General features: G+C 37.8%; 1 protein-coding gene across 2 annotated transcripts in view; it reads right to left on the bottom strand.

The window, feature by feature from the left end:
* Positions 1-1892: 1892 nt before the first annotated feature.
* Positions 1893-25021, bottom strand: part of PIK3C2G (phosphatidylinositol-4-phosphate 3-kinase catalytic subunit type 2 gamma) — a 255904-nt gene continuing 232775 nt past the window's right edge. The window contains exons 32-34 of one of the 2 annotated variants that reach the window (XM_082061159.1): positions 24674-24768; positions 8699-8814; positions 1893-2777 (exon numbers count right to left, since the gene is read on the bottom strand). In XM_082061159.1, the coding sequence (XP_081917285.1) occupies positions 2735-2777; positions 8699-8814; positions 24674-24768 (254 nt within the window). In that variant the 3' untranslated portion in view covers positions 1893-2734. Of the gene's footprint in view, positions 2778-8698; positions 8825-24673; positions 24769-25021 lie in introns of both variants that reach the window. The other variant, XM_082061158.1, reaches the window with a different exon arrangement.

Below are 25021 nucleotides of genomic sequence, written 5' to 3' on the forward strand. Positions count from 1 at the left end.
TATTGCGTTTGCAGCTAATTTCAAAATCATGATTAATTACTGGGAATAATTGTCTAATGTTTATGATTGGAGACTGAAAAATTATGAGCATGTTACACTGACATTTTTATTTGTATAGAACAAAATCTCTTACCATTGTATCTTTCCAAAGGAACAGGAAAAATTACACATACAATGTACCTTTTACATTTATAATAACAGCAGTTGCTGATTGGAATATACCTCTTTAATGTTCACTGTAATTTTGCTACCTGGAAAGACAGTATTGAGAAAAAAAACAGCTCTTAAAATGATAGAAGCTCAGATGATGGTACATTTTCTTAGCTTAGTCTTGAACCTCCTGCTGCTAAAGACAGACAAATACTTCACAGACTGATTCGTAAAGGTCTGTGTTCCTTATAACAGCAGAGAGCTCAGGATACATCTTACTGTGGACTAAGGAAATAGGGAGCACAAAGCACAAGAATTTTAGAAAATGCAAGGTTTGATTGTGTGATTTAAGACATCTGAGGACAAGTGACATAGCTAGTGTGACATAGCTATCAGTGTAGATCTTGCCTTTAAGACAAAACTTTCCTGTCTTCCTTACAAAAATTAAGTAGAGTTTCCACAGGACTGTATCTACCAGATATCTGCAGATTTGTTACTCAAACTTGACTTTTTTTTTTTTAAAGGATGTTATATTGATAGGTGTATTTCTTTAATACTAAAGAGTATTGCTTATGTTTGCAGACAGTTCTGATAATATTATATTTTAATGTTCTTTTTATTTAATGTTATTTTATTTAATGCTGTTCTACGATGGAAAATTGGGGCATGTGGTAAACAATGATTAGAAAATGTCACAGGAAATAACACTATTAGAAAATTGCATTATAATTATAATAAGGAAACCAAGAAAGTAGCCTAAGAAGAATCTAAAATCAATATTGAACAGTTACATCAGGTAATCTGATAACATTGTAATCTGGCCACAATGTGTTTTTTCTGCTTGAGTGACAAGTCACTTGATTCTTGACCCAAGAGAGCCTATAATCTAAAATGTTAGACTTTGTAGTGATCGTATCTGTATGCTAGCCAATATCCTTTTTATGTGGTAAATATTTTATAGCTTTTTTTCAGCTCTGAAGAATACTAATAATATTAATATCAAAGCAGAGTTCTCCCCACCTCCTCTTATTGAGGAGTTTAATTTCCCAAGGCAACCTAGTGCATCTATTCTCATCTAAAAACTGATCAAGTGACACAGTCAATTGGTTTGATGCTGAGAAAAACTCCAGATAATTTAGTTTCCTAAATAACACTCCTAGTCCCACATCAGGAGTTTTATATAACATTATCTTCTGAAGACTGATTTGTGAGTGTCCTTTGGGAGAAGAAGGTGATTATCTTCAGCTTCTCGCATTATTATCCCTCTGTTGACCACTTTTCCACCTGGCAGGACAAATATCAGATCTACACAGTATAGGGTAACTTAAAATTTTACAGCAGATGAGATCACAAATCAACATGTCCCCTGTGCCTTAAAAATGTGCCCTTAGTCCTGGAAAGGTATATGTACATGGTCATCTATGTGTGTGCAAGATGCTGGCAATAATGGATGGGTCATTATGGCTGCTCACATGCTAAATGTTTAAAGATGTGCTTAAGTGCTTCCTCAATTTAGGTAAAAAATGCTTTGAAGAACAGAGCTCATAATTAGCCTCAGTGAACTCAAAGGAACCACTCACGTTTGTTATTCAATATGTATATACACATTTTATAGCCCTGAGGTCAATACATGTATTGACTTGATTCCCTTATGCAGCATAAGAATGCAATAAGACTGGTGAACAAAGATTCCTTATAGTATTACCTTAAATAAATACCAGACTGAAAGTTTGCATGCAATATGTTTGATTTATTTGTGAATATTAGCTTCTTCCTCCTCTTTTCTTCTCACAGATGACTATTATATCTGCTTCTTTAATCTCAGAATAAAAGAAACAATAACATATCTTATTAACAAATGGATATCCTGGATTGAATGCTACATTAGATCAAAAGCTAAAAGCACATGAATATATACTACACAAAATGCATAAAGTGCAAAGCTTTTAAATTCTTAAAAAAAAAAAAAAAGAAGAAAATAAAAAAGATTGCATAAGATTTTACATGAAATTTGCTAGACATCTCAAATGTATTGATACCCATGGTTCTCTGGTGAAATTATCACATGGCAGTCAGGTCATAGCAGGTACTGATGAATTACCCCATTATCAGCATTGTTTCAACACAGTCAGTGCAATTAATAGGCAAAGAATTAGGCCCCACACTTTGATGTGTACAGAGTTTAGTATTTTTACAGTACTATTTAATACAAACAAAATTAAAATGTTTATTGCTGTCATAATAAATTGCTGCATGCTGTTACAAGTTCTTTGCATGTGATTTCTTAAACTCACACTGACAGGAATTAGTTGCAGGAAGATGGTAGCAATTTTAAGCCTTATGATTAGAAATGTTAAGGTATGTGATCAGCAGATGACTGCATATTCTCAAGGGCAACTGAGACAAAATGTACCGTGGGAAATGGGATAAAGAAACATTAGTGGATAAATAATTGAATTATCTTAGGACAACATTTAAATTACACTGTTTCCCAGTGGGTACCACTTTTCTTCATTTAACTGGACACTGCTCAGCTGAATGTTAACAGCTCCCACAAACATTCCTTTGCTTTTCACAATAAGCTTCAGTACACGGCCTTTGAGCTCTGTGACGCTGTCGTACACAACCTGAAACAATACATAGTAAAAGAGAAAAAAAACATGTGAATTTGTGAATCTATTTGACTGGCAAAACCCACTTAGTTCAATACAGCATTCAGAATGATGATTACGACTTTGTAATAATTGTTTTAAACTTACCCTCCAGAATTATAAACTACTAATCATGAGCTAAATTCACCCAACTTAGTGAATTTACCTCAGAAATATATTTGACCTTATGTAATTTATATAAAAGAGATTCTGCCAGCCTACCCTTGTGAAATATGATTACTAAGCATTTGTAAAGAAATTTGAAACCCGTGTTGTGCAATGCTTGAGAAAAAAATAGGCACACATACTTTCCCCTGTGAAAAACTGAAACTCTAGCATAAGCAGAGTTTTGAACTGAAATATGAAGAAATATCAGATCCTTCCTGACGTTCACCAGGAATGATAATACAGTTGATTTTCTAGAGGAGAGATTCAGATGGAGGGTACTCATCATGGACAGCCACATGAAAACATAAGATAGGTAATTCTCTAAAAGTGTAGATTATTATGATTTTTAAATATCTTTTCATAGCTTTGATAAACTGTATTGCTCTTCTGCAAAAACCAGAAAAAAACAGGAAAAGAGTTTTGATGTAATTTTTTTTAGCCTATCTATATTCTATTTGTTACATGTTCCTTAGTGGTGTCTTAAAGAAACTTTATGTTGCATTGATATGTCTTATGAAGATGTATCATCACATCAATGCACAGTACCACAGAATTTTTTCTCAGTAATGTACTTGTGATAAAATCTTGTGCTACATACCAGAATTAAAAAAAAAGATAAGCCAATGCAAAGCCAAGTTTTCTTCTAATGAAGACTTCCATAAAATTTCACAACTGTTCTAGGTCCAACAAACCCATATCAAAAAATACAATAGTTTTCCTTTGAAAATTCTCTGTATAAATTTTAGTATTTCAATACAAATAACTTTATGCATGATTCTGGATGTTAACTGTATCCAAATGTGCCCATTATAAAAATTCTTGTATTTTTAATGGAATCATCAACTATTAAACATGACAGAAAGCTCAGCCCACTCAGTAGAAGTTGTAGATGTGGAATATCGCTGAGATAAGACCAAATTTAGCAAGTGGAACTTACTAAATCTGGATTGGATGTTTCTGTTACTCAAGAAGTGCTGTTAATATTTCTCAAATTAAATGAGAAAGCTTGCTTCACATCTCTTAAGTAAAGTACTAAGGCCTACAGTTTTTAAAATATCCTTGGAATTACCGTAATACTATGAGAACACACAGAGGTTAATTATGAAATGTTAATGATGTATTTTCTGAATTAAAAAAAAAAAGAAGCTGTGGTTACAGGCTAACAAGAATGAGCTGCATTCAGAACAGATTCCTGTGTTTGTCTCTGCATTAAAACTGCTGAGTAACCTGCATGTGGGCTGATAAAATGTGAAAGAATGCTCTCAGCTAGTTTCAGGCCTGAAAGGTAAGCTTTGTTAAGAGAAGCACATTAAATCTAAGGTTTGTATAGCTGGAAAAGTTTTTGCTATTTTAGTTGCAATAGAAAATGCATTAAATTTTAATCTCTCTGTGCAGTTTAAAAAGCTAATGCATTGCCATACTGTCACTTCATGAGAAAAGGAAAGTGGAAATGCCTAGAGAGGAGTTCACCTTGCAACCTGCTTGGATTTACTGTTCAATCTGAATGCAGTCTATACATATCACAGAATTACAGACTGGTTGGGGTTGGAAGGGACCTCTGGAAATCATCTAGTCCAACCCACCTGCTAAAGCAGGTTCACTAACAGTGGATCGCACAGGAATGTGTCCAGGTGAGTTTTGAATGTCTCCAGAGAAGGAGACTCCACAACCTCTCTGGGCAGCCTGTTCCAGTGCTCTGGCACTCCCAAAGTAAAGAAGTTTCTCCTCATGTTTAGATGGAACCTTCTGTGCTTCAGTCTGTGCCCCTTGCCCCTCAATCCTATTGTTGGGCACAACTCAAAGGAGTCCGGTCCCATCAATGCCACCAATACAGCACTGCTGAGGAAAAGAAAAGTCAGACCGAGCCCCTTCTAGCTTGGATCTCTGGGAGCTGGACTGCAGAGTCCTCTTTGTACTTTATAAGAAGCAAAACCAGCCATGGGTGATATCCTTCAGACAGGGATAGAGTTTATGAAAGCTCAGCCACAGCAATGTTCCTCACGCTGAGTGGGAATAGAAACGTGGTTATGACCTTCGCAGGTGCACCCAGAAGACACAAAACTGTTGGCTCTTCCAGACAACCCCAGCTGGCCATTGCCACCCCTGCAGGAGCACAGAGTGGTCATGTCTGTGCTGTGAGCTGCTGGGGTGAATGGGCAGGACACCAGATCAGGCTCTCTGGTGTACGGGGACAGCTTGTGCTGTCGGGATCAGCGGCCACTGCCACCATTTGTGGGAGAAAGAAAAACTGTCCCACTCGCTTTTTTTAACTGGCTTCTACTAGAAAGGTCTTACCAGGGAGCAACAGGGGTTTTTTCCATTTATAAACCTTTAGAAATCATAGTTTGGAACAGCTGTCATAAAAGTCATGCCTGGTGCTTTTCAGTTTTGATGTTTACTGTGTCTATTTCACCAAATTGTATGTAAATTAAAACTTCCAGCTTCTCTGTCCCACAATGGCATCTTTCCACCAATATCAAAGTAAATGATGAAGAAAATCCAAAAGCAAGGACAAGTATAGTAAGTGACAATATAATTTAGAATAAATCTGTTATTTGATTACTGAAGTGATACTAATGTTACCATAGAAAGGTGCCTTGTTTCTTTGCCAATATATTAAGGTATCATCTTTAGCTGTTGCTTTGAATCACCAGAGTTGTACGTGTAAGCTGTAAGAGCTAAGAAATCTTCAGTACAGTGGGTCACAACAAGCGTGAACTGGGGTAATGAAGAACTTTCAACCTTTGGACAAAAAGATGCTTTAATCTTTGGGCAATCACAGACCTTACAGTGCAGGGTGGGTGCTTCTCAAATGATCCCAGTGAGCTGTTTCTAAAACGGTATTGTAAATTCAGCTGGAGCAAGGTATATATCATCAGGATGTAGTGACAGAAGCAAGATCTGGAGATAGCTGAATTAGTATGTGGATAAAACAAATGCCAACTGCCAGAATTTCATAATCTTAACAGTTAAATCCTGAAATGATTGTGTAGTAAGAATATTTGCTAGATCAAGCGGAGGTGAGTTATGCACCGCCATGCGGCAAATCAGTGGGACAGTTGGCTGGAATTCAAGTATTCCTCGCTCCAAAAGAGCAGCCCTGTCGACCTACAGGAGTCTAATGACATTTTAATTGCAAATGCGGGACAGTTGCTTCTCCGGAGGTAGCCAGGGCACAGTTCCTAGATTTGCTCTTAATTGCCCGAATTAGCTTTGATGCACGGTGCTGGAGGGAGCGGCTGTGGCTCCCGGTGCAGGTCCCCTCACCCCTCCATTGGGCTTGCTGAGTCCATTTGGGGTGTCACAGGCCAGCGTCCTTTCTGCTCCCAGGGCAACTGCAGCAACACTAACGGACTGATATGGCCCAGGTGTATTTGCTCATGTTTTGCTGCACCCCACGGGTAGGATGGGGAAAGTTCATTTTTGCTCCATCTTCACTATGGCAACACACACTCTGGTTTGTCTTGGAGGTTTGCTCATTGCGTGGGTCTGCATACATGCAGGCACTTGAGACACACAAGGCAATGGAGACCTTAAAGCACGTTTCAGGGCAAATGCTACTCATATGAGCAAGACTTCATTGCAGTTGCTTGTGGTCATTGCAGCTTTTCTTGGCAAGAGTTTAAACTTAAAGCATTCAGGTTTTTTTTTTTACTCAACTACTCTGGAACCTCCCGAGTAACTCTCATTTATTCCTAACAATGGTCTATAAGCAGGCATCTTATTCTTTTTCTCTTTACACTTCATTCCATTTTTCCTTGTTCTTTCTCGTCTTCTTCTCAACCATCATCTACATCATCTTGAATGCAATGTTATACCAATGTGAATGCAACAAACTCCAAAATCCAAATAAAGGAATAAAAGGAAAAATGAGTTCATAGTTCATTTCATTGTTGGTCCTCCTGGACTTTCACCTCTTTACTCTCACATATGAGTGAAAACCAAAAATAAAATGCACTTTTGCAAGGCTGATAATTTGCTGTAGGCAGTCATAAGCAATAAAGTACAAAACTAAAACCAAAAATACCCAAGAGAAGCACATTTCAGAATTTTCTCAGTCTCAAACACAGAGAGAAATTAATATATAGCTTCCTTCCAGTCATTTGGCTTTAATAAAAACTTATGAACTCATAAAAAAGGCTAGTACATTTCTGTACACAGCGTTTTGGACAGTAACTAGCTTAAAAGACAGCGGACTTATATTTTTAGTAGTTTTTCTTCCCTGGGGCGGCTTCTACCTCAGTCTACCAGCCTTGGACAGGAAATGTACACAGAATGATATCACATATGGAAGAACAGAGCTGCTAACACCACAAGCAATGGGTTTGAAATGTCCGAGTTCAATCGAACCATATGTCCCCACTGTGATTAGCAGTTCCTGGTGAAAAAGATTGAGCATCTGTAAAGAAGGCTCTCAGTTTTGAGTAAAGGACATTAAAGTTTTCATGGAATTTCTCTTAACATCAGTGGAATGCTTCTTAACCACAATTAAATGTCCTCCCACTAACTACTGTCTGACTGCAGACAGGATTTTAGATTTTCTTGCATTCAACTTGATCTAAAAATGATTAGAAAGATAATTGTCTTCTAGCATTGCTGGCTGTTTCTTGTCTGTAGTCCATTTTGGATACTTTGCAATTAATGTTATTATAAAATCATATTATATTTCTATGCTTTAAATATCCTTCAAATGTAAAGGATTTTCTTTAGACAGGTCAATTAGACTCATTTCACTGTCCCTTTGATTGCAAAACAAGGAAAGAACATATAAAAAATAAAGCCTATTTCCCTGTTATTCTACTGTAGTACCATAGAGAGGGAAATGTGTCTCAGCTGCTAGCAGCAATACTACTTGAGGAGCCTTCTTGCAGAAGCACTGGAAGTCATCAGTGTAAGTAGGTAACTTTTCTAAAAAATAAAAGAAAGATATTAAAACTCCAGGACTGGGAAACTAGGAGATAAGGACTCAGTCTCAGCTGACTAACTCAAGCTTCATCATATCTATGAAACAGGGTGGAGTGGTAATATTTTCCATGCCTTCTACTTTAAAGCCTGCTCCAAGTGCATTTGTAAATTGCTTTGAGATCATTAGGTTTGTTATATGTAGTAATTATAATATCCAATTCCACCTACTGTTCAAATTTTATCTGGTCTTACAAAAGAATATCATTCATGCCATTTCCCATTCTGTTATAATTTATTTCTCTATACAAATGTTTCTCTTCATCCCAGAGGCGTGAGCTCTTCAGTGGTGTGTGAAATCATTATATATGGCTGTGAACTGCCAGCATTTGTACATAAAATGGATGAGGCTGTTTATTATTGTATGATCATTTAGGACAGTGACAATCAATTTCACTGTCTATTTTCAAATGTGAATTTGAATAACGGCATCCACTCACCTAGTACCTTTTATGTTATTGTACCAATCTGCATTCAAAATAGCCTAGGTTTTGGTGCAATCATACTTGGTGTCATTTGGCTAACATGTAACTGTGGTTATGGTGCAAGACAGAGCAGTGTGAATAACCCAACTGCTTTCGTGAAGAGAGAGACATAAAGAGACTGTTCCACTTCTGAGAAACATGCAAAGCAGAAGATTATATGTTCCTTCTTCTTGATCATACTTATTGCAATAGCTCTAAATTTTGTGCTGTTATTTTATTTCAAGAGTGGGCAAGGAAAACCAAACAAGTAAGAAATGATGGAAGAAAGTGAATGGTACTCACAATCTCATTGTAAGTAGGGTCAGAGCTTTTTGGAGCTGTTCTTGTTTTCTTTCTACTGACCTCATAAGGATCTGGTAGAAGATAAAATTCAGCATGTGCACTTGGGGCAGAACCATCTGGGAGGCGCTTAAAAACAAAATGGTCATAAATATGAATGTTTGTGTTCTAGAAATGAAAACAAATAAAAAGTACCAAATGAACTGTGGACCTTAAGCAGACACAGAAACACATGACATTCAGTTCTCTTGGCTAAATTGGAGTGCTAGTGCAGTAAGCAGGAATTTTTAGAATCAGGAAAATAGAAATGAAATCATAAAAGAACAAGGTAAAATTGCCTATCTTTAATATTTTACGTTCTGATGGAAAACCTCATAAGCTTCAACCTACTTTAACTCAGCTTAATCTGATACAAAGTCTAGCTCTTCCATTTTCCAGAGCAATGCATAGAAACTGGATTATAGTCAGTAAGCTCCTATTGATTTTAACCCCTAAGTAGCAGCGCTGACGCTGGAGAGAACCAACTGTTTCTAAGGGTGTTTCATAAAGCATATTACTACAGAAGAGCCAGAAGCATTTCCTGCAGCAATATGAGCAGAACAGGATTCTTATAGTAACAGTCTTTCCGATCTCTCCCATCACACAGCTGCAATTTTATCTTTAATTTTCCAGTTCAGATTACTTAATGATGTTCCTGATATCCCATCTTATGGTAGCTCCTGGAGATCAGAGTCAGTCTGTTAACTAGGCTCAGTCATAAGCTAATGCTAGTGGGTAGAGTTTTTTTTATTAATTCTGAACAGGTTAATTCAGATTAATTCTGTAAGTTTATTCCTAAACTAATATTACAATTACTCAGAATATATATTGGTAGTATGAGAAGCTTTAAATGAACACATAAGAAACATAATCATGAAAACCTATGGAACAGGTATCTTGCCAGGATATGCGACTTAGCACTTAGCTTATAATTAAGCAGAAACCTTTGTGTTGGTAACACAATATACAATCAGAAAGCATAAAATGGGGCATATCAAAACATCAGTAATTTTAATTGTATTATCAGCACTTTAAGCAGCAAGTTTACCTGACAGCTCATAGGCAATCCAGTGACAGGATGTAAATGAACATGCAGGCAAAAAGGAGATATCTTAAAATGTTTGGAATGGATGAACCCAAAGCATTACACAGGCAGTTACATTTATATTTCCCCTTGTAATTTTACCTGGCTCAGAATAATGTCATTTCTCAGAATCTGATTATTCACAGTATGTGTCTAGAAATACGGGGCTTTCTACAGTCATTATCAACAACATATCCTTGTGACAGGAGAAAACAATGGTGTCATAGCAATAAATAACTTCTCTTTTGGGAAGTAAAACAGTGCTTGTGTGTGTGAGCAGCCAGTTCTTGCACAAAAAAAAAAATCTCTGCTTTTTCTTATCTGAAACGGTCAACTGCAAAGCTTGTTACTGCTATCGTTACCACTATACAGCATAAAGGATGCACTACTCAAATCATTACATATTGTCAGCACCATGAGAATGATTAATGTTATTAATGCTAAGCTCCCTGAAGTACCTCTGCTTTAAAAAATATGTGGAATTTAGATAGATGGGATTCAACAGCCAAACTAATACTATTAAATGGCAGTGAAACTAATAGGTATTTTCCTAGGACAGAGTAGCATTTTGTTCATGCAGGATTTATAATTTACACTGTCCATTTGAAAGCCCATCTCTTTCTTCTTCTTCTAAGACTATACTAAAACTTCAATCAAGGATTACAAATAACAGTAAATTGAACAGTCTCTTAAAAATCAGGAAGGAGAAAGAAACATAGCCTTAAATACCAGTCCAAGCAACCAGCATCCTAACTGTAATCAAGCTCTTCCCTTCTCAATTAATAGATAAGCACCACTGTAACTTGGTCAACAGATTTTAGTTGTTTCAGACAAAAAAAAGGGAACACGGTTAAAAAAAAAAAAAAAGGAGGGGGGTCATTCTTGAAGAAGACCTTATCAGCTCAACTGCTGAAGCCCAGCACAACAGGGAGAGTCCTGTAGAATGTCAGGCTTTATAAATCATCCCAGCAGTGTATTGCCTAACCAAGGATCATGTCAGAGCTGGCTTTGAAAGCTGAGGTCAGCAGCAGCTGCAAAGGGCAATGGGCTGAAAAGCCCAGGTGGTCAGCAAAGGGCTACAAAGGTAACAAGAGACAACATCTGCATTCATCCACTTCTGCTCCCCTTTGAGCTGCCCAGGTAAGACCAGGTGTAGTCACAAGTGCTGTGCCCCACTGCACACCTCAAGGCAACCAAAAGCACAGACCGTGGCAGTGTTGTTTGCATTTGAAACAGGCTCATTCTGGCATTCACCGGCCAGGGAAAGAATCCCAGCTGATTGCTGTGTGATTGTTTAACAAGACCGTGGTATCCAGAAGTGCATGGAATGAATAAAAAAAAATTTCAGATAAAATTGTCACTCAGCCTCTGAGTTGCTCCTTGTACCCTGCTAGCAATGCTGGCACAGCATCTGGCCTTCAGCCAACTAACCTTCCTCCACCAGCCACTGCCTTCCAAAATCTATGGAAGGCACTTCGCAGCAGTCAAACACTATCCCTTAGAATGCAGCTAAATACATGTTGAAAGAGGCGAGTGGGAGGAGAGGGTCAAGAGAGAAAATGAAAAAGGAGAACATTTTAATGATTCAGAGAAGAAAATTCAAGGCAGAGCAGTTGCTCTGGGATCTTTCAAAACTAAAACAAAGCCCCTTTTCATGAATAGTAGCAATCAGCAGCCAGGCTGTTGGAGGTGATTTAAACTGCAGCCACCTGAATTCCAACTACAGATGCTAGTTCTGGCTGCTTGGCATTGATTTCCCCCTTTACACTCCTTGCTGTACAGATAACATTTTCCTGCTTCATCATCCCTTGCCTGGGAAAGGCAAACAGGCCACTCCAAATTCCACAACCGTCCCAATTCTCCATCTGCAGAGGCACCGTTACGCCATCAAGCGATCAAGAAGCTTCAGCTGGGCAATCTTCAAGCCAGGTCACACCTTCCTTCTCTCAACTGCCCTTCCCTGAATCCTGGTAGGACACAACACATCTAACGAGGGCCTCCAGCTGTCGAAAAGGCTCTGTCCCACCACACACCAATCATCCAAAACTACAGCTGTTGAGTAGTTATGTCAGCCATAGCTTTACAAGGGCAGAGTATGGGTAGCTCGAATGATGAGTTTGTGCTGGCTTGTCTGTTGATTAGGCACAATAGCTGAATCTTTCCTAGTGAAGAGTCACCTTCACCACGGGGCTTCTTGAGACAGACTTGCAACAGCTGTGGGAGGATTTGTACTCTGCCGGACCCTCCCTAGCAGGGACCAAGAGGGATCTTGTCAGTTTTGCAATCATAGTGTGAAAACAGAAGTGGGATTAATGTGGCAGAAATATATTTTTAAATCCAAAGTAGGTGGAATTTGGAGTAAACTGTTTCCTTAATACAACTGACTATGGCAGGCAAAATTCCCAAGTTTTCAGGCAAACTAGTCCTTTCTTGGGCTTTCATATATGAGTTGAGTTTGACCATTTTTTTTGAATAAAGGAGAATGGAGAAAACATCAGGATTCTTTTTTTCTTTCTAAAGATTATGTCTTCTGTCACATTACAGTGTCACATTTAGTGAGTAAAATCCCTGGATTACCCTTTCACTTCTAACTCAGACTGCATTAGCACATTTACAAACTTAGGTAAACATGAAGAATATCTGATCTAAATGCCAGACCCATTTGCGCCAAAGAATATCTGTTCTGGTGGGTTCATTATAAACAAAGAATAAGATTTCTAACAGGCTTATGAGTGATTCTGAAATCCAGCAAAAACCTCTTTTGTTATTATTAACAGCTCAAAACTCACTGATCTCTGTCCATAGTCCAGGCCAGAAGGAAAATCAAAGGGTACCTTTGGGAATGTCATTTTGCACTTTAATTACTCTGCAAAACCTTTATAGCCTGATTGGAGTTGTGAACAAGCAAACAAAAAAAAAAAAACCTCAGCTAACCAACCAAAAATTGTAGATTGAATTTGATTTATGTTTAATTCTGAAGTCATTTAATGATTCCCAAAATAAAGGAAGTTTACTTCCTTTAAAAGATGGTACTCCCAATTTAAATTATGGTCTTAAATCTTTGATTATATATGCTTGTGAATAAATTCAAGCTCTCCAATGTATAAGGTGGAAAAGGTATAAAACCAAGTTCCCAACAGAAAGGCCATGGCTCTTGTTGTTATGCCTATGGACAAAAAACCACCAGTGATTTTGATCTGCCAATAAAAAAATTTGAATTGAATTTAGAAGTTGACTCTTTGTACTTTCTTCAAATACAAAGAAGCCATAACTGAACAATTCTATCAGAGAATGACCTGCCTGCTTGACCCTGACAATGACTGATATTTTTAAGGAACTCAGTTACAACAGCCTCTATATGTGTTTAGAAAAGCAGTTTATTTTTGAAACGGTATTTTATTCTAAAGTCAGGCAGAAGGTGATTCAAATATTTAAGAATGAAGGGGAGTGAGGGAGGGGAAATAATATTCTGGATTGACTTGTCTCCACATCTGTAATTCAATACTGGAAAACTAATAGAGACATATCTGTTATGGCTGTGTTCCAACCTTCACTCCAATTTTATTTTCCAAAACCAAAAAAGTATTGATATTTACTTACAGAAACCCACACACATAGGTTATGTCCTGTGTAATTTAATTTTAAATATACTAGATGTAGATGGGAAATAATGGATGAAATTCAATTAATTTTCCCACAAGAATTACATTATCCTAATGACTTTTCTCCCTCAATCATTACTAACCATCCATGAACCCTCCTTAAGGATGGGTTCTTTGTTAGCATTATGAAAGGTCTAGCTACCTCAAAATTTGCCATATATTAAGCTATGCAATTTAGCAGCCAATATGAATATTGGGCCTTACTCATATGAATTTGAAGGAAAGTTTTTACAATTTAAAAAAAATGGATTTTAGGGATAATTTATAGTAAAGCTTTTAAAAACTCACCTCTTCCTAAGTGACACAAAATTTTCTTTTTAGGTCACTATTGCCTTAAATTTAAATCATGTCATCAGTTTCTCCCAGTGTTAGACATGCGGGTATTTTTCAACCTTTTTGTCCTAGAGTGAAACAGATTGATGTCTCCTGAACATTTGATAGTTCCAGCTGCTGTTATCTTTTTCCCATTTTTCATTTTCAACCCTCTTGACAAAAAAAAAAAAAAAAAGATCAAAGTACTTGTATTAACTAATGCCACCTTTCCTCCTCTATAAATAACTTCCTTTCTTCCCCTCCAAATTAATTTCCTGTACCTTTTTCAAATCTCAGTTGCTGTCTTCCCCTTCTTCAATGAAAAAAAGAAATCCAGGCTTTAGAAAGGTTCCTATTTCAGTTGCTGCCCCCAAATTAAAAAAAAAAATATATTAAAAAAAATTAAAAAATTGTTCACTTTGTGCAGTAGTTCTAACTCTCAGTTTTCCTACCCTTTACCTTCATCTTGCATTTTTCTCTCACATGCACTGCCATAAGAATTTTTCTTCTACATAGTGACAAAAGGACTACAAACTATTCCTAATATTTAATACTGAGATATCTTTACATCTTTAAAAAAGATAATTCTATAGTAAATGGTTAGAAAAAATCTTCACAGCTACAAAGCAAAATGTGTATACATTAAGTATAGACATGCGGCAGATTTGATTATTATCCAATAAGGGAGGATTAGAAAAAAAATCCATGGAAGAAATCAGCCTTGTACCCCAGTAATCTGTATAAATTACCTCTTGACTAAATTAAAACCAGAAAGAAATGTGGAAAAGACATCACTGATGCTACATTGTCTTCCCTTTTCTCCGAGTCTCTGTGTAACTCAGCAGAGAAAGGCTAAACCCTGTCTTTGTAAGATGCAGCTTAATTAACAAATACAGCCTCTGCCTAAAAAAAGAACATCCTCTGGGCTAATTCTGAATTTAAAGAGCTGAGAAAATAATCAGCACTAAGACAACGATATTACAAAGCAAGAGGTTCCATCAAAAACAGATTAATAAGATATACAAACCTTCAGGACAAATGGGATTGCTATGTGAATGGTCCGCTGTCTTGTTACCTCATAAATCCTAACACGGGACTGAAGATCCTTCCTTGTTTTTCCTTTGAGCTCTGCATATCCCAAAGCACTGAACACCTCTGTTCCACCCTGCTATTAAGCTTTTAGTTTTCCTGTTACAAAATACTTTCAAAGAACTTCAAAAGAAAATTAAAAATAAAATCACATTTACAGTAATTAAATCATAATTACAAAAGAAGATAATCCACTATATCGCTATGGTGCACCCTGCACTGTCTGCTGTTGGCAAGACGAAACAGAAAAGCAACCAGCCAAAAGTGATTGCACAAATAAGGTATTTTTTCTCAAACAACTGTTTTTTTTCACCTAAAACTTGAAAACATTTAACTGCTTCTCTGTAAGGTAAATTTTATTTTATTTTCTGATCCAAGCCTTCTACGCCTCTTCACTGTGAGCAACTTCATTCTATTCCTACTTCTTTCCTATCTTGTGCATGCATCTGGGTGTGTACATGAACAGAGAAGACACATTGTGACAGACGTCACTGACACAGAGGTCAATGGCAAAGCAACAAAACAATGAGTTTATCATCTCAATTTAATGCATGGAAATAAAAAGACATGTTGCTTCAGAACAATATATATTTTAGTGTCAGGGAACTTCAGGAAAGAATTTTTTGGAGCAGGTATTTTCTATTATACCTTTCAGAAATCTGGTAGTGTCAGTGTAGCAAGCCTCTAGACGGCTTTGTCCTTTACTATGATATAAACGCAAAGGTCCTCTAACTGTGTTATTGATTTCAATCTCCATATATATTTTACGCATTTGACGCCGTCCAATACCTTCACCATCCTCATCAACCTGCCTGGTCTGCATTTCACTTCGCAGTGCACTAAGTGGACAGTGCCTAATGTGGGTGGTGCTCATTCAAGGAAAAAATAGTGCTTTTGCCACAGCAGTTTATTCCAGCCCTTTCTCTCGCAGGTGAAGTAAGGCTTTTGTGGCAAAACAAAGTGCAGGTTTACTGGTTCAGCTTTCTTTGTAGTAGAGTAGCAAGGATGTGTGCAGTCTCACCGTTAATAAAACGTGGTATGCTGCTTTCCTAATGGGGAGAACTACGGGGGCAAAAAAAGGGGCCTAGAGTGGTTCAGAGTCACAAAATCTCTAAAGACTGAACCAGTCTGTCCAGGCTGTCAAATGTGAAAGAAAAAACCACCCTCAGTCACGGAGATAGAAAGGAAATGTCACAACTGACATCCTGCAACAAACACACCAGTTCTGGGCAAAATGTCAAGGTGTTGATCTATCCTGGCACATGTGTGAGGTTGGTACATAAGTTCCCAGTACAGTCTAAGCAGATCCCTGTAATGCTGTTAAGGAGGAAGCCAGAAAGATACTGAACTCATCATACTGGGGACATCTCCTTGCTTGGCTTGGTTAAATTGCCCACACATTGGTGTCTGGCACCATCTGAGACACATAAGATGCTTGAGATACCTGCACAAACTGTCTGACATGACACAGGCCTTACCTCCACTCCTGCAGGGGCAGCTGGAGGCTGGATGGGATGTGTTAGGTCATCTGCTATATGTTTAGGAAAATGAATTGGGACTTAAGTCTCCAGTGACCAAAATGAGAGTTTAGCCATCTAGACTAAGATCCAGTTTCTAAAATAGTGCTGATTCATGTCACCTCAGATAACAAAAGGTGTGTATAAAGTTGGAAATATGACGCAGGCTTTTTGGGAAACTGGCACCGTTCTGGAGTGGTCATTGGAGGTCAAGCAAGGTACTTCATGGCATTCAAAATAGCCATGATCAGATACCCGAGTTCCACCACATCATATAGGTATGCATTTTAGTTTCAAACTGAATCTCACTCCAATTAGGCCAAGGCACACAGATAGTGGGGTTTTTGAAGTGAAAAAGTATTATTTGTTAAATAGTTAAAAAATGCAATGTGTTTGTTCGTTTGTTTGTTCTTGTAAGGAGAAAGACAGTTCTAGGAAACAGGCTAGATCCCAAAAGATTCAGGGCTTCCAAAGAACTATGTAAAATGCTTCTGATCTGCTTCAGTGATCTGAGAGAAAGGCCCATCTAACTCTGCTTAAATGAAGTAAATAAAATGAAAGCTGGCGTGTCATACCCACAAGGTCATACGGGTTTGTCTTCCAAGCCTTTATTACTATAGGGCTCTGAAACCAGAATCTAACAGCTTCAGAAAGGTGAAGAAAAGAACAGAGATGGAGCCCTGACACCCTGTTTAAAAATGATAATGTATTGATTTGATAATCCAGAAAGAGTTGTATATTAGGATAGACAGAATCCCAAATGAAATGGGGAAGAGTCTGTACAACCATTTCACTGTAACTGTCAGGTAAAACAGGCTCTTGCCTTTTACTGACCATTGTCTGGTTGGAATTTTGCTCTATTAAGTAATGGCACAGCTTTGTGTGCATTTACTACTATTTCTGAATTAACAACGAAGAAAAAGATGTCTTAGAACGGCTTGTGTCCCTACCCAGCTCACTCAAAGCTCAAGTTTAGCTCCTGGGCTCTGACACCCCTCTAATACTTCACCAATGCTCAGGACTAGATTACTGGATGCTCCATGTGGGTATACAAAAGTTACCAAGGCTGCAAAAATAATATAAAAGAAGGTGACTGTATAACCGGAAGTGTGAATACATAAAATGTACAACTCCTAGTAAAATATTTGAGCAAGAATCACACAGAAGTTTTTTTTCTGAAAGAGGAGGTGACAAGTACATTCTAGATTTCTGAACCACATGCTACATTACTATCTTGAAGTCATTTAAACTCTGCTTTTTTTTGCATAGATGAAAGAAATAAAGGTTGAGATGTGCTTTAAAATTATATTGTTCTATGGATAAGCAATGTTGGCGCAGGGTGTAAAATGTAGAAAGCAGATTTCATGAACAAGCTTTTATTCCAGAATTACCAACAAGCCTGTAAAGAAACTACATTCATTGCTTTCAACCTTATATTATTGTTGTGCTTGGAACATTTAATTTTCAGATGAATATTTAGTTGCAGAATCTATTACACTGGTTGAGATAAGACTGATCTAGTTTGGACCCTTAAAAACATATATCCCAGAATTTCTTCTCTCTTGACTAAAGCACAGGGGAGAAACAAATACTAAAGACAAATCCCCATTTTGTTTTTCTTTTGAAATCACTCAGGATTAACACCATTGCTGTTAGAGGGCATGAAAGAAAATTAGCATTTAAGAAAAGAAACACAAGCAAATACTCTTCTGTTTCTTTTTGTCACGTACATATTCTTTTCCTTCCTTGCCTAGGCACAGATAGTAAGTAAAAATAAAAATGCATCAAGAAATAGTGACACTGTTATCTGTGTCTTTACCCTGCACTGTTTTTCTTCTCAAAATTTTAATTAGTTAAAAAAGTCTCTATATGCCTGATCCAGACTACTTTTAATTTCTCAAACTGTACAGAGCTCTTTTCTTTGGATTATTCTACAGCTTTCCATCTCCCTTTGTAAGAAAACATTTCATTTCATTATATGATGCATGCAATTTCTGCTCCTTAATTACCTCTCATTACTTCTACTTATGCTCTTGCTCAATGTCCTAAATAATTCCTCTTGAACCTTCGTGTCCTCTCCCTTAATATTTGCACAATTTACTTGTGTCCTTGTTAGTCTGTTCTTAACTAAGTTTTAGTAACAATAAATCACTCCTGAAGAATCAATCACTCCCAAGTAACCCTACTGAGAACTATTCTTTGAACTTATATTCTAGTTTTAAAAAAACACCCTGAGAGAAATATTTTACCATCAAAGCCTTATAAAGATGAACTACTTTCTTTCTACACCACGACACCAAGATCTGGCCTTTCTCATTGGCATCTCTCATAGCAGCCTCATGTCTCACCATCTGCTTGTTTCACCTTCACATTACTATGGGATATAGATCTATACCTCCCTCAGGAAAGACTTTTCATTTGTCCAAGCTGGTTGCAGGGTTCTGAAAATTACTTTTATTCTCTTGATCTTGCTCTGTCTCCACTATTATTTTTAATGTTTTCTTCATTTGCAAACACTGACAAATTTAATTTATGTTCACCTTCATCTCCCAGATCACTCATGTTATTAAGCAGAGCTCACGGTTTGTTGTGCATTTTTTTCTTTTTCTTTTTTTTTTTTCTTTTTTTTTTTTTTCTTTTTCTCATTCAACACATTTCAGCTATGTAGGGAGTTACTCCTTTAAAAAAATAGCACTTAGAACTTACAGCTGAGGCAGTACTGAGACTGTGACAGATTAAAGGGTTTAACAAGAAATAGTAACACAACTTTCTGTACAACGTATTTGTCAAATACCTTTCATAACAAATATGTTGGAATCTAACAGTAATCCCTCTGCCACAAGAACAGACCTCATCTCTTCCCAATTTAAAATACTACTGAGTAGTAGTACCCTTTGTTAACAGGTGTTCAGCTAATTTTCAGTCCAAAAGAGAACACAGTCTATCTAAGCTAATTTCCATTGATTTTTAAAGTAAAAGCATTTTCTATGAATATAAAATTAAATCCAAATTCTTTATAAGCTACAGTTAGTAAAAGAGATTTCTTTCCATGGCTTTTTATTCTGTTTTTCTGTGCTAGTCTATGGAGAATTCCATCTGCATGTGTTACCTCCCTCTGTCAGACAAGCTGCTGATTTCATTCTGTCACAAATACTTCATGAATAACTTTTGTTCAGCTCAAAGAGATTTTTTTTACACTTGTTTTCCATCCCTGGGTGGCTGACCAGGCTTGGCCTACCTATGCAACTTCTTCCTAGTCCCTGTTGGCTGATTCATGGGCTGCAGTAAGGAAAGCAGGATACACTCATAATGTTCTGAAATGATAATGTGGCTTTTTATTTAATTGGCAGGTACTGCTTTGCTGGCAGGTAATATATTTTCCATTTAAATGTATATAATTATATTCATAAAGTGTAAAAGATAGTGGGCCGATGAGAGGAAAGATGGAAACTAAGACTGAACAAAAATCCCCACCTGAAGCTAGAGACAAAACACAGCAAAGGCAGCGGAGCCTCTACCCAAATTCTATGAGGGAACTTCCACACTGCCCTGCACCTGCAGGCTTAGAAATAGATTTCATCCTCACTGTTTACAGAAAGTTTGGCTCCCACCTTTCTTCCCAAAGCATTTAAGCCATCACATCTCACAAACATTTTTAGAAGCAATTTGTACTCGGATGGTGTAAGACATGAAATGGGAAGAGGCTGGATGTCTGTGCAAGCCTAAATCTGATTACTAATTCGTCACCCACGTATCAGCTATCCCAGAATCATTAATCACCAAGAGTGGTACATGACAGCTTCAGAGCTTTTATAAAAGGAAAGCTGGAAGTAGTTTTGGAAAGTACTGTAGGAGGTTTTTTTTCTTCCAGCAAATTTCCCCCCTGTAAAATTGGTTCTGAATTCATCACCCGCACACGCTTCTGTGGATTCTAGTAACATTTTGCATTCTTTGGCATAAGGTTCAGGACAAGTTGGCTTTGTTTCTCCTCCCCACTAGCCCTGAGGAGTTATTCTGTCCACCAGAAGCAACGGGCAAAAATGTTTAGCAGCAAGGATTGGAAGTTTAGCTTCTTATCTAGAAAAACAGGGCATGCCTGAAGTCACGGCAATGAAGCCGTCTGACAAAGCAGACTTCCTCCTGAGCCAGTCCTGTTCTCTTCTGTTCCTCTGTGGAGCAGGAAAATAAATATATCAGCCAACCTTTTCTGAAATGGCTATTAGTTTTGCCTCTGGTGTCTTTTTGAGCAGACAAGCAAGCCCAGCAGAGCAGCAGGAGGCAGCCTGGCTGTTTCTGGTTGTGCAGGACTCAGTTGGCCCATAGTCTGCTCCATGTCAGATCTGGTGTGGTCTTGACGGCCCCCATTCTCTGTGTTGGTTCATACAGATGAATGGAACGAGACTTGAGCATTTCAAGTTCAAAACCTATGTGTCTTTCAATTTTCTTAAATCCACCTCCACAGCTTCTACACAGATGTACGTTTTTAAGGTAAACTCTCAAGCTTTCTTCTTATCACTCCTGTGCTCCTACTCCTTCCTGCTGCCATTTTTCTGGGTATTGCACCGCCACAATTGGACTACTTTTGTTCTTAGCTAACAAGTCCTTTCACATGCCAAAAGAAACTTCCCCCAGGGCTCCTGCATCTTCCTCCTAAGACCACTTAGTGCACTTTGCCAGGTACTGCGCTATTGTGTTTGCAGAAGCAGCCTGCTCTGTTTCATCCCCTCCAGCTGTCACATCCTCCACGACTCCAGAGGCAAACTGTCCTGGTCTCTCTATATAACCTCTCTTCTTCTATTAAGGCAATACTGCCTGTATTGCCTATACATAAAGTGCCCAGTGTTGCACTATCTGCATTTGAGGAGAGCAAGTAATGCCCCAAGAGGCTGACCTAAAATTATATAATATACATGTTAAGAAAATGGCATCTTATTGGCTTTTGTATGTTTGAAATTGGATTGAAATATTTTTTCCTTTCCCTCAGCAGTCATGGTGATACCGTTCAAATCACAAATAGAAGCAGTGAGACTGATATGAGTCACCTGACTTACAGAATCTCAGGATTCAAATAAAACTACCAAATTGCTGCGAAAAATCTTGAGACTGAAACACTGTTAGGATCTTACAAATATTTATTTAACAGAACTTGTCTTCATTGTGCACCCACAGTCTTAAACTGTAGACGAACATTTGCAACTAGTCTAACATCTCTCTGTTCAAATAGTTTCTTAGGCTGCATTACCGGTCTAGATGCAAGTATTTTCTCAACAACAAAAAAAAAGAGCTTATGCATAACAGGAGGTTAGGTTAGAGTATGGATCCTTTCCAGTACAAAATCTGTAAGAATGTTTTTCTCTATTGTTGGCCTCTGAAGATTTTTGGTATAGTTTTCTTGACGTGGGACTGGCTTTTGTAACATGACTGAAATTATTGCAGTGGTGAGAGGGCATTCTGTGGCAGACATAGGGATGAGCGACTTGTACATCTGCAGCAAATCTGGAATATGTGGATGCATCAGATCAAACGTGGCTGCACTGTGCAGTCCATGCATGCACCCACATTAGACACTCTTCTCGCGGGTCTGCACCAGGGTCTGCACCTCTCTCAAGTGCTATTGCGGTTTTTGTCTATGACTTCCCACATGAACAGGGTTAGCTTAATGAAAAAAATTCTGAAAAGCTATTGCATTTCACTCTTTTGACTTCTTCTTTTAAAGGACCTATGTGACACTTGACAATAGCTATAAACAACGCCAGCTCCTTAGGGATTCTCTTGTGCATTGTACATTAATATAGGATTTGCACAGCAGACCTAGATCTCCTATTAAAATCCCTAGAAGTAAACCCATACAAATACTAAATAAAATCTATTTACGTGGATCAAGTCTCTATCAGAATTCCTGTCATTTCTGTGAAGTTACATTTGAGATTAATTTGGCCCACTACAATTATTTTCACATCTGAATACATCATAAAATCTCTATAAAGAAATAAATTAAATGAGGAAGAGCACCATAAAAATTATTTACTATAAATTCTGAAATAAAACAAGATAGCAAAATAATCTCTGCACAGCTGAACCACTAAAATACAATTAGTGAGACTCTGCAAAAGACTGAATATACATGAAATAGCTTTAACATGTCTTGAATAAGATATGACATGATACTTTTAGAATCCCTGTTTGGCTCCATCGAAAAAAAAAATAAGGAGAGACAGAGAGAAAGGAAAGGAAAGGAAAGGAAAGGAAAGGAAAGGAAAGGAAAGGAAAGGAAAGGAAAGGAAAGGAAAGGAAAGGAAAGGAAAGGAAAGGAAAGGAAAGGAAAGGAAAGGAAAGGAAAGGAAAGGAAAGGAAAGGAAAGGAAAGGAAAGGAAAGGAAAGGAAAGGAAAGGAAAGGAAAGGAAAGGAAAGGAAAGGAAAGGAAAGGAAAGGAAAGGAAAAAGAGAAGAGAGCACATCAGAGAGATTGATCCATATGACTGGAAAGCTGAGAAGATTACTAATCAGATAAAGAATGTTTCTGTTATAGGTTCTCGTCTGAAGGCAGTCCAGCATCACAGTACCCCGAAGCACTACTATTTCATAATTCCGATCAGATGACGATGAATGGATGGCTGGATGGAAAGAAGGAATTGGAAGCCCAGAATTTAAAAACATGATTGCCTCAGTTAAGCTGCTAAAACAATGACCAGTTTTCAAGTCATGAACCATTGCTAGTCTTACTGAATTGGACTCCTACTACTCTCTAAATGCATTAAAATGGATTTGATTTAAGTTACCTACTTTCAAAAGCTAGACAATAACTTAAAGTTGTATCGTCCCTTCCCAGTATGAAGTAAACTGAATGCTGGATTTTATGTTTGCTATACACAGCTATCTATGCTATAATTTATTCCCATTTAATTAAATGGCTGGAACTTTCTAAGTTAAAGAACACAGTTAGAAGCCTATATGCTTAAAATGGTGGAAACAAGGAGAAAGACTATTTCCAACATCTGTAGGTCTGTGTGCATCTCCACATCACCTGCCTGAACTCACACTGACATCATCAGCATGGCAATCACTTAAGTATACCCGTCACCAAAGAGAACTTTACCGGAAGCTTATCAAAGTCACTTAGCTTTAAAAAGCACAACAGAAAAAATAAAAAGGTCTTATACTATATCCTGAGGGTAAAGTTTTTATAAATTGGACCTGTCAGAGGAGGCTGATCTCACCTGCCAAGGTGGTGCACAGGAAACAAAAGACAAGTCTCTCAAGACAGAGATGTATTGGATGTTATAGATCAAAGCGAACTTGCTTGAATTGCAAATCAGAAGCCAGAGTGGCCAACAGAGAACAGTGTCTCATGTGTCTCATACAACTAATTAAATATTCAGCCTCATTTTATTATTGGCTGATGTCCACATAAGCTCCACAGCTTGGCCCCATTTAGGGAAAGCGATTGCAATCCAGTTAGGGATGAAGGCAGCATCAGTGTATGCAATGAGAACCCACAACAGTTGATAACAGCTTTAATCTCCTAGCTAAAGAAAGATACTGAAGGATCTCTCTCCCACAGCCATTACTTGAGACTTGAGCAACTGGGAATCCAAGAGCACATCTAGGTGGTCAAATTCATGACGGAAGAGCATCAGGCTGCTTCAGCTGGGAGATCGCACATGGCACCAGCCAGATTTCTCAAGATCTCCCTGTCAGCCAATTTCACCTGCCTTGTGTTGCAGGAGCGCTGCCAGCTCTCGGAGTCTGGCTCCAGGAACACACTGCATTTACCATTTAGCCTTGTGACAGACAGCGTGTTACAAAGCTGAGCATCGCCCCACCATCGCTTCTTAAAATACACCACTGCTCCCTCTGCTGAGCTCTGCCTCATTCGTAGACCAGCCATGTCAGAATTGAAAGAAATGTTACGGATAATCAATCAATAATGCCAGGCTGACATCCTACAAAAAGTCACGCCGCTGCATGATGCCTTGTGTCTGACTGATATCAAAATGCATCAGCTGCAAAGGCCAAAACAGTCATCAAAATTGGTTTTCTATATGGCCTGGAAAAGGTCATTACCAGCCATGCAGTTTCTGTATCTGCCCCATACTTGTAACCATATTGAGTGAGCTCAAAGGAAGAAAGCAAGTGTTTAATGCTGACAGAACAGCAACATTGTTATTTTGAGTTAAAATTAGTTATCCCAGAAAGGGCATTTGAGGATTAATGTTTTCACAGTACTCTGAAAATGCAAGGACTTATGAGTTATAGATTATGATAAAAATACTCACGATGTTCCTCATATGTTTCAACATTATTGTCAGACGGCTGCTCTTGTAGGATATGACTAATTGTACTCCAGGCTTATGATCAGTTGACTGAGGACCTAAAAAAGGACAGATAGTTTGATTTTTGAGTTAACAACTCAGCAGAAGTACATCTGTAAAATTTGCAGTACACATGAACTAATACATCAAAAGGGCCTATTGTGTGTGTAAATCAGGGATGAAATTAGAAAACATAGATAGGGAGTGTGATGGAAGAAGGTGGTCTGACACGCAGTGCTCCTTTTCTTTCCTGTTTATACATTGATGGCGAGATATTTTTGATTTCAAATTGCCATCAACTTGAATTTCCAT

The sequence above is a fragment of the Streptopelia decaocto genome, assembly GCF_964273445.1.
Source record: "Streptopelia decaocto genome assembly, chromosome: 1".
Classification (NCBI taxonomy): Eukaryota; Metazoa; Chordata; class Aves; order Columbiformes; family Columbidae; genus Streptopelia; species Streptopelia decaocto.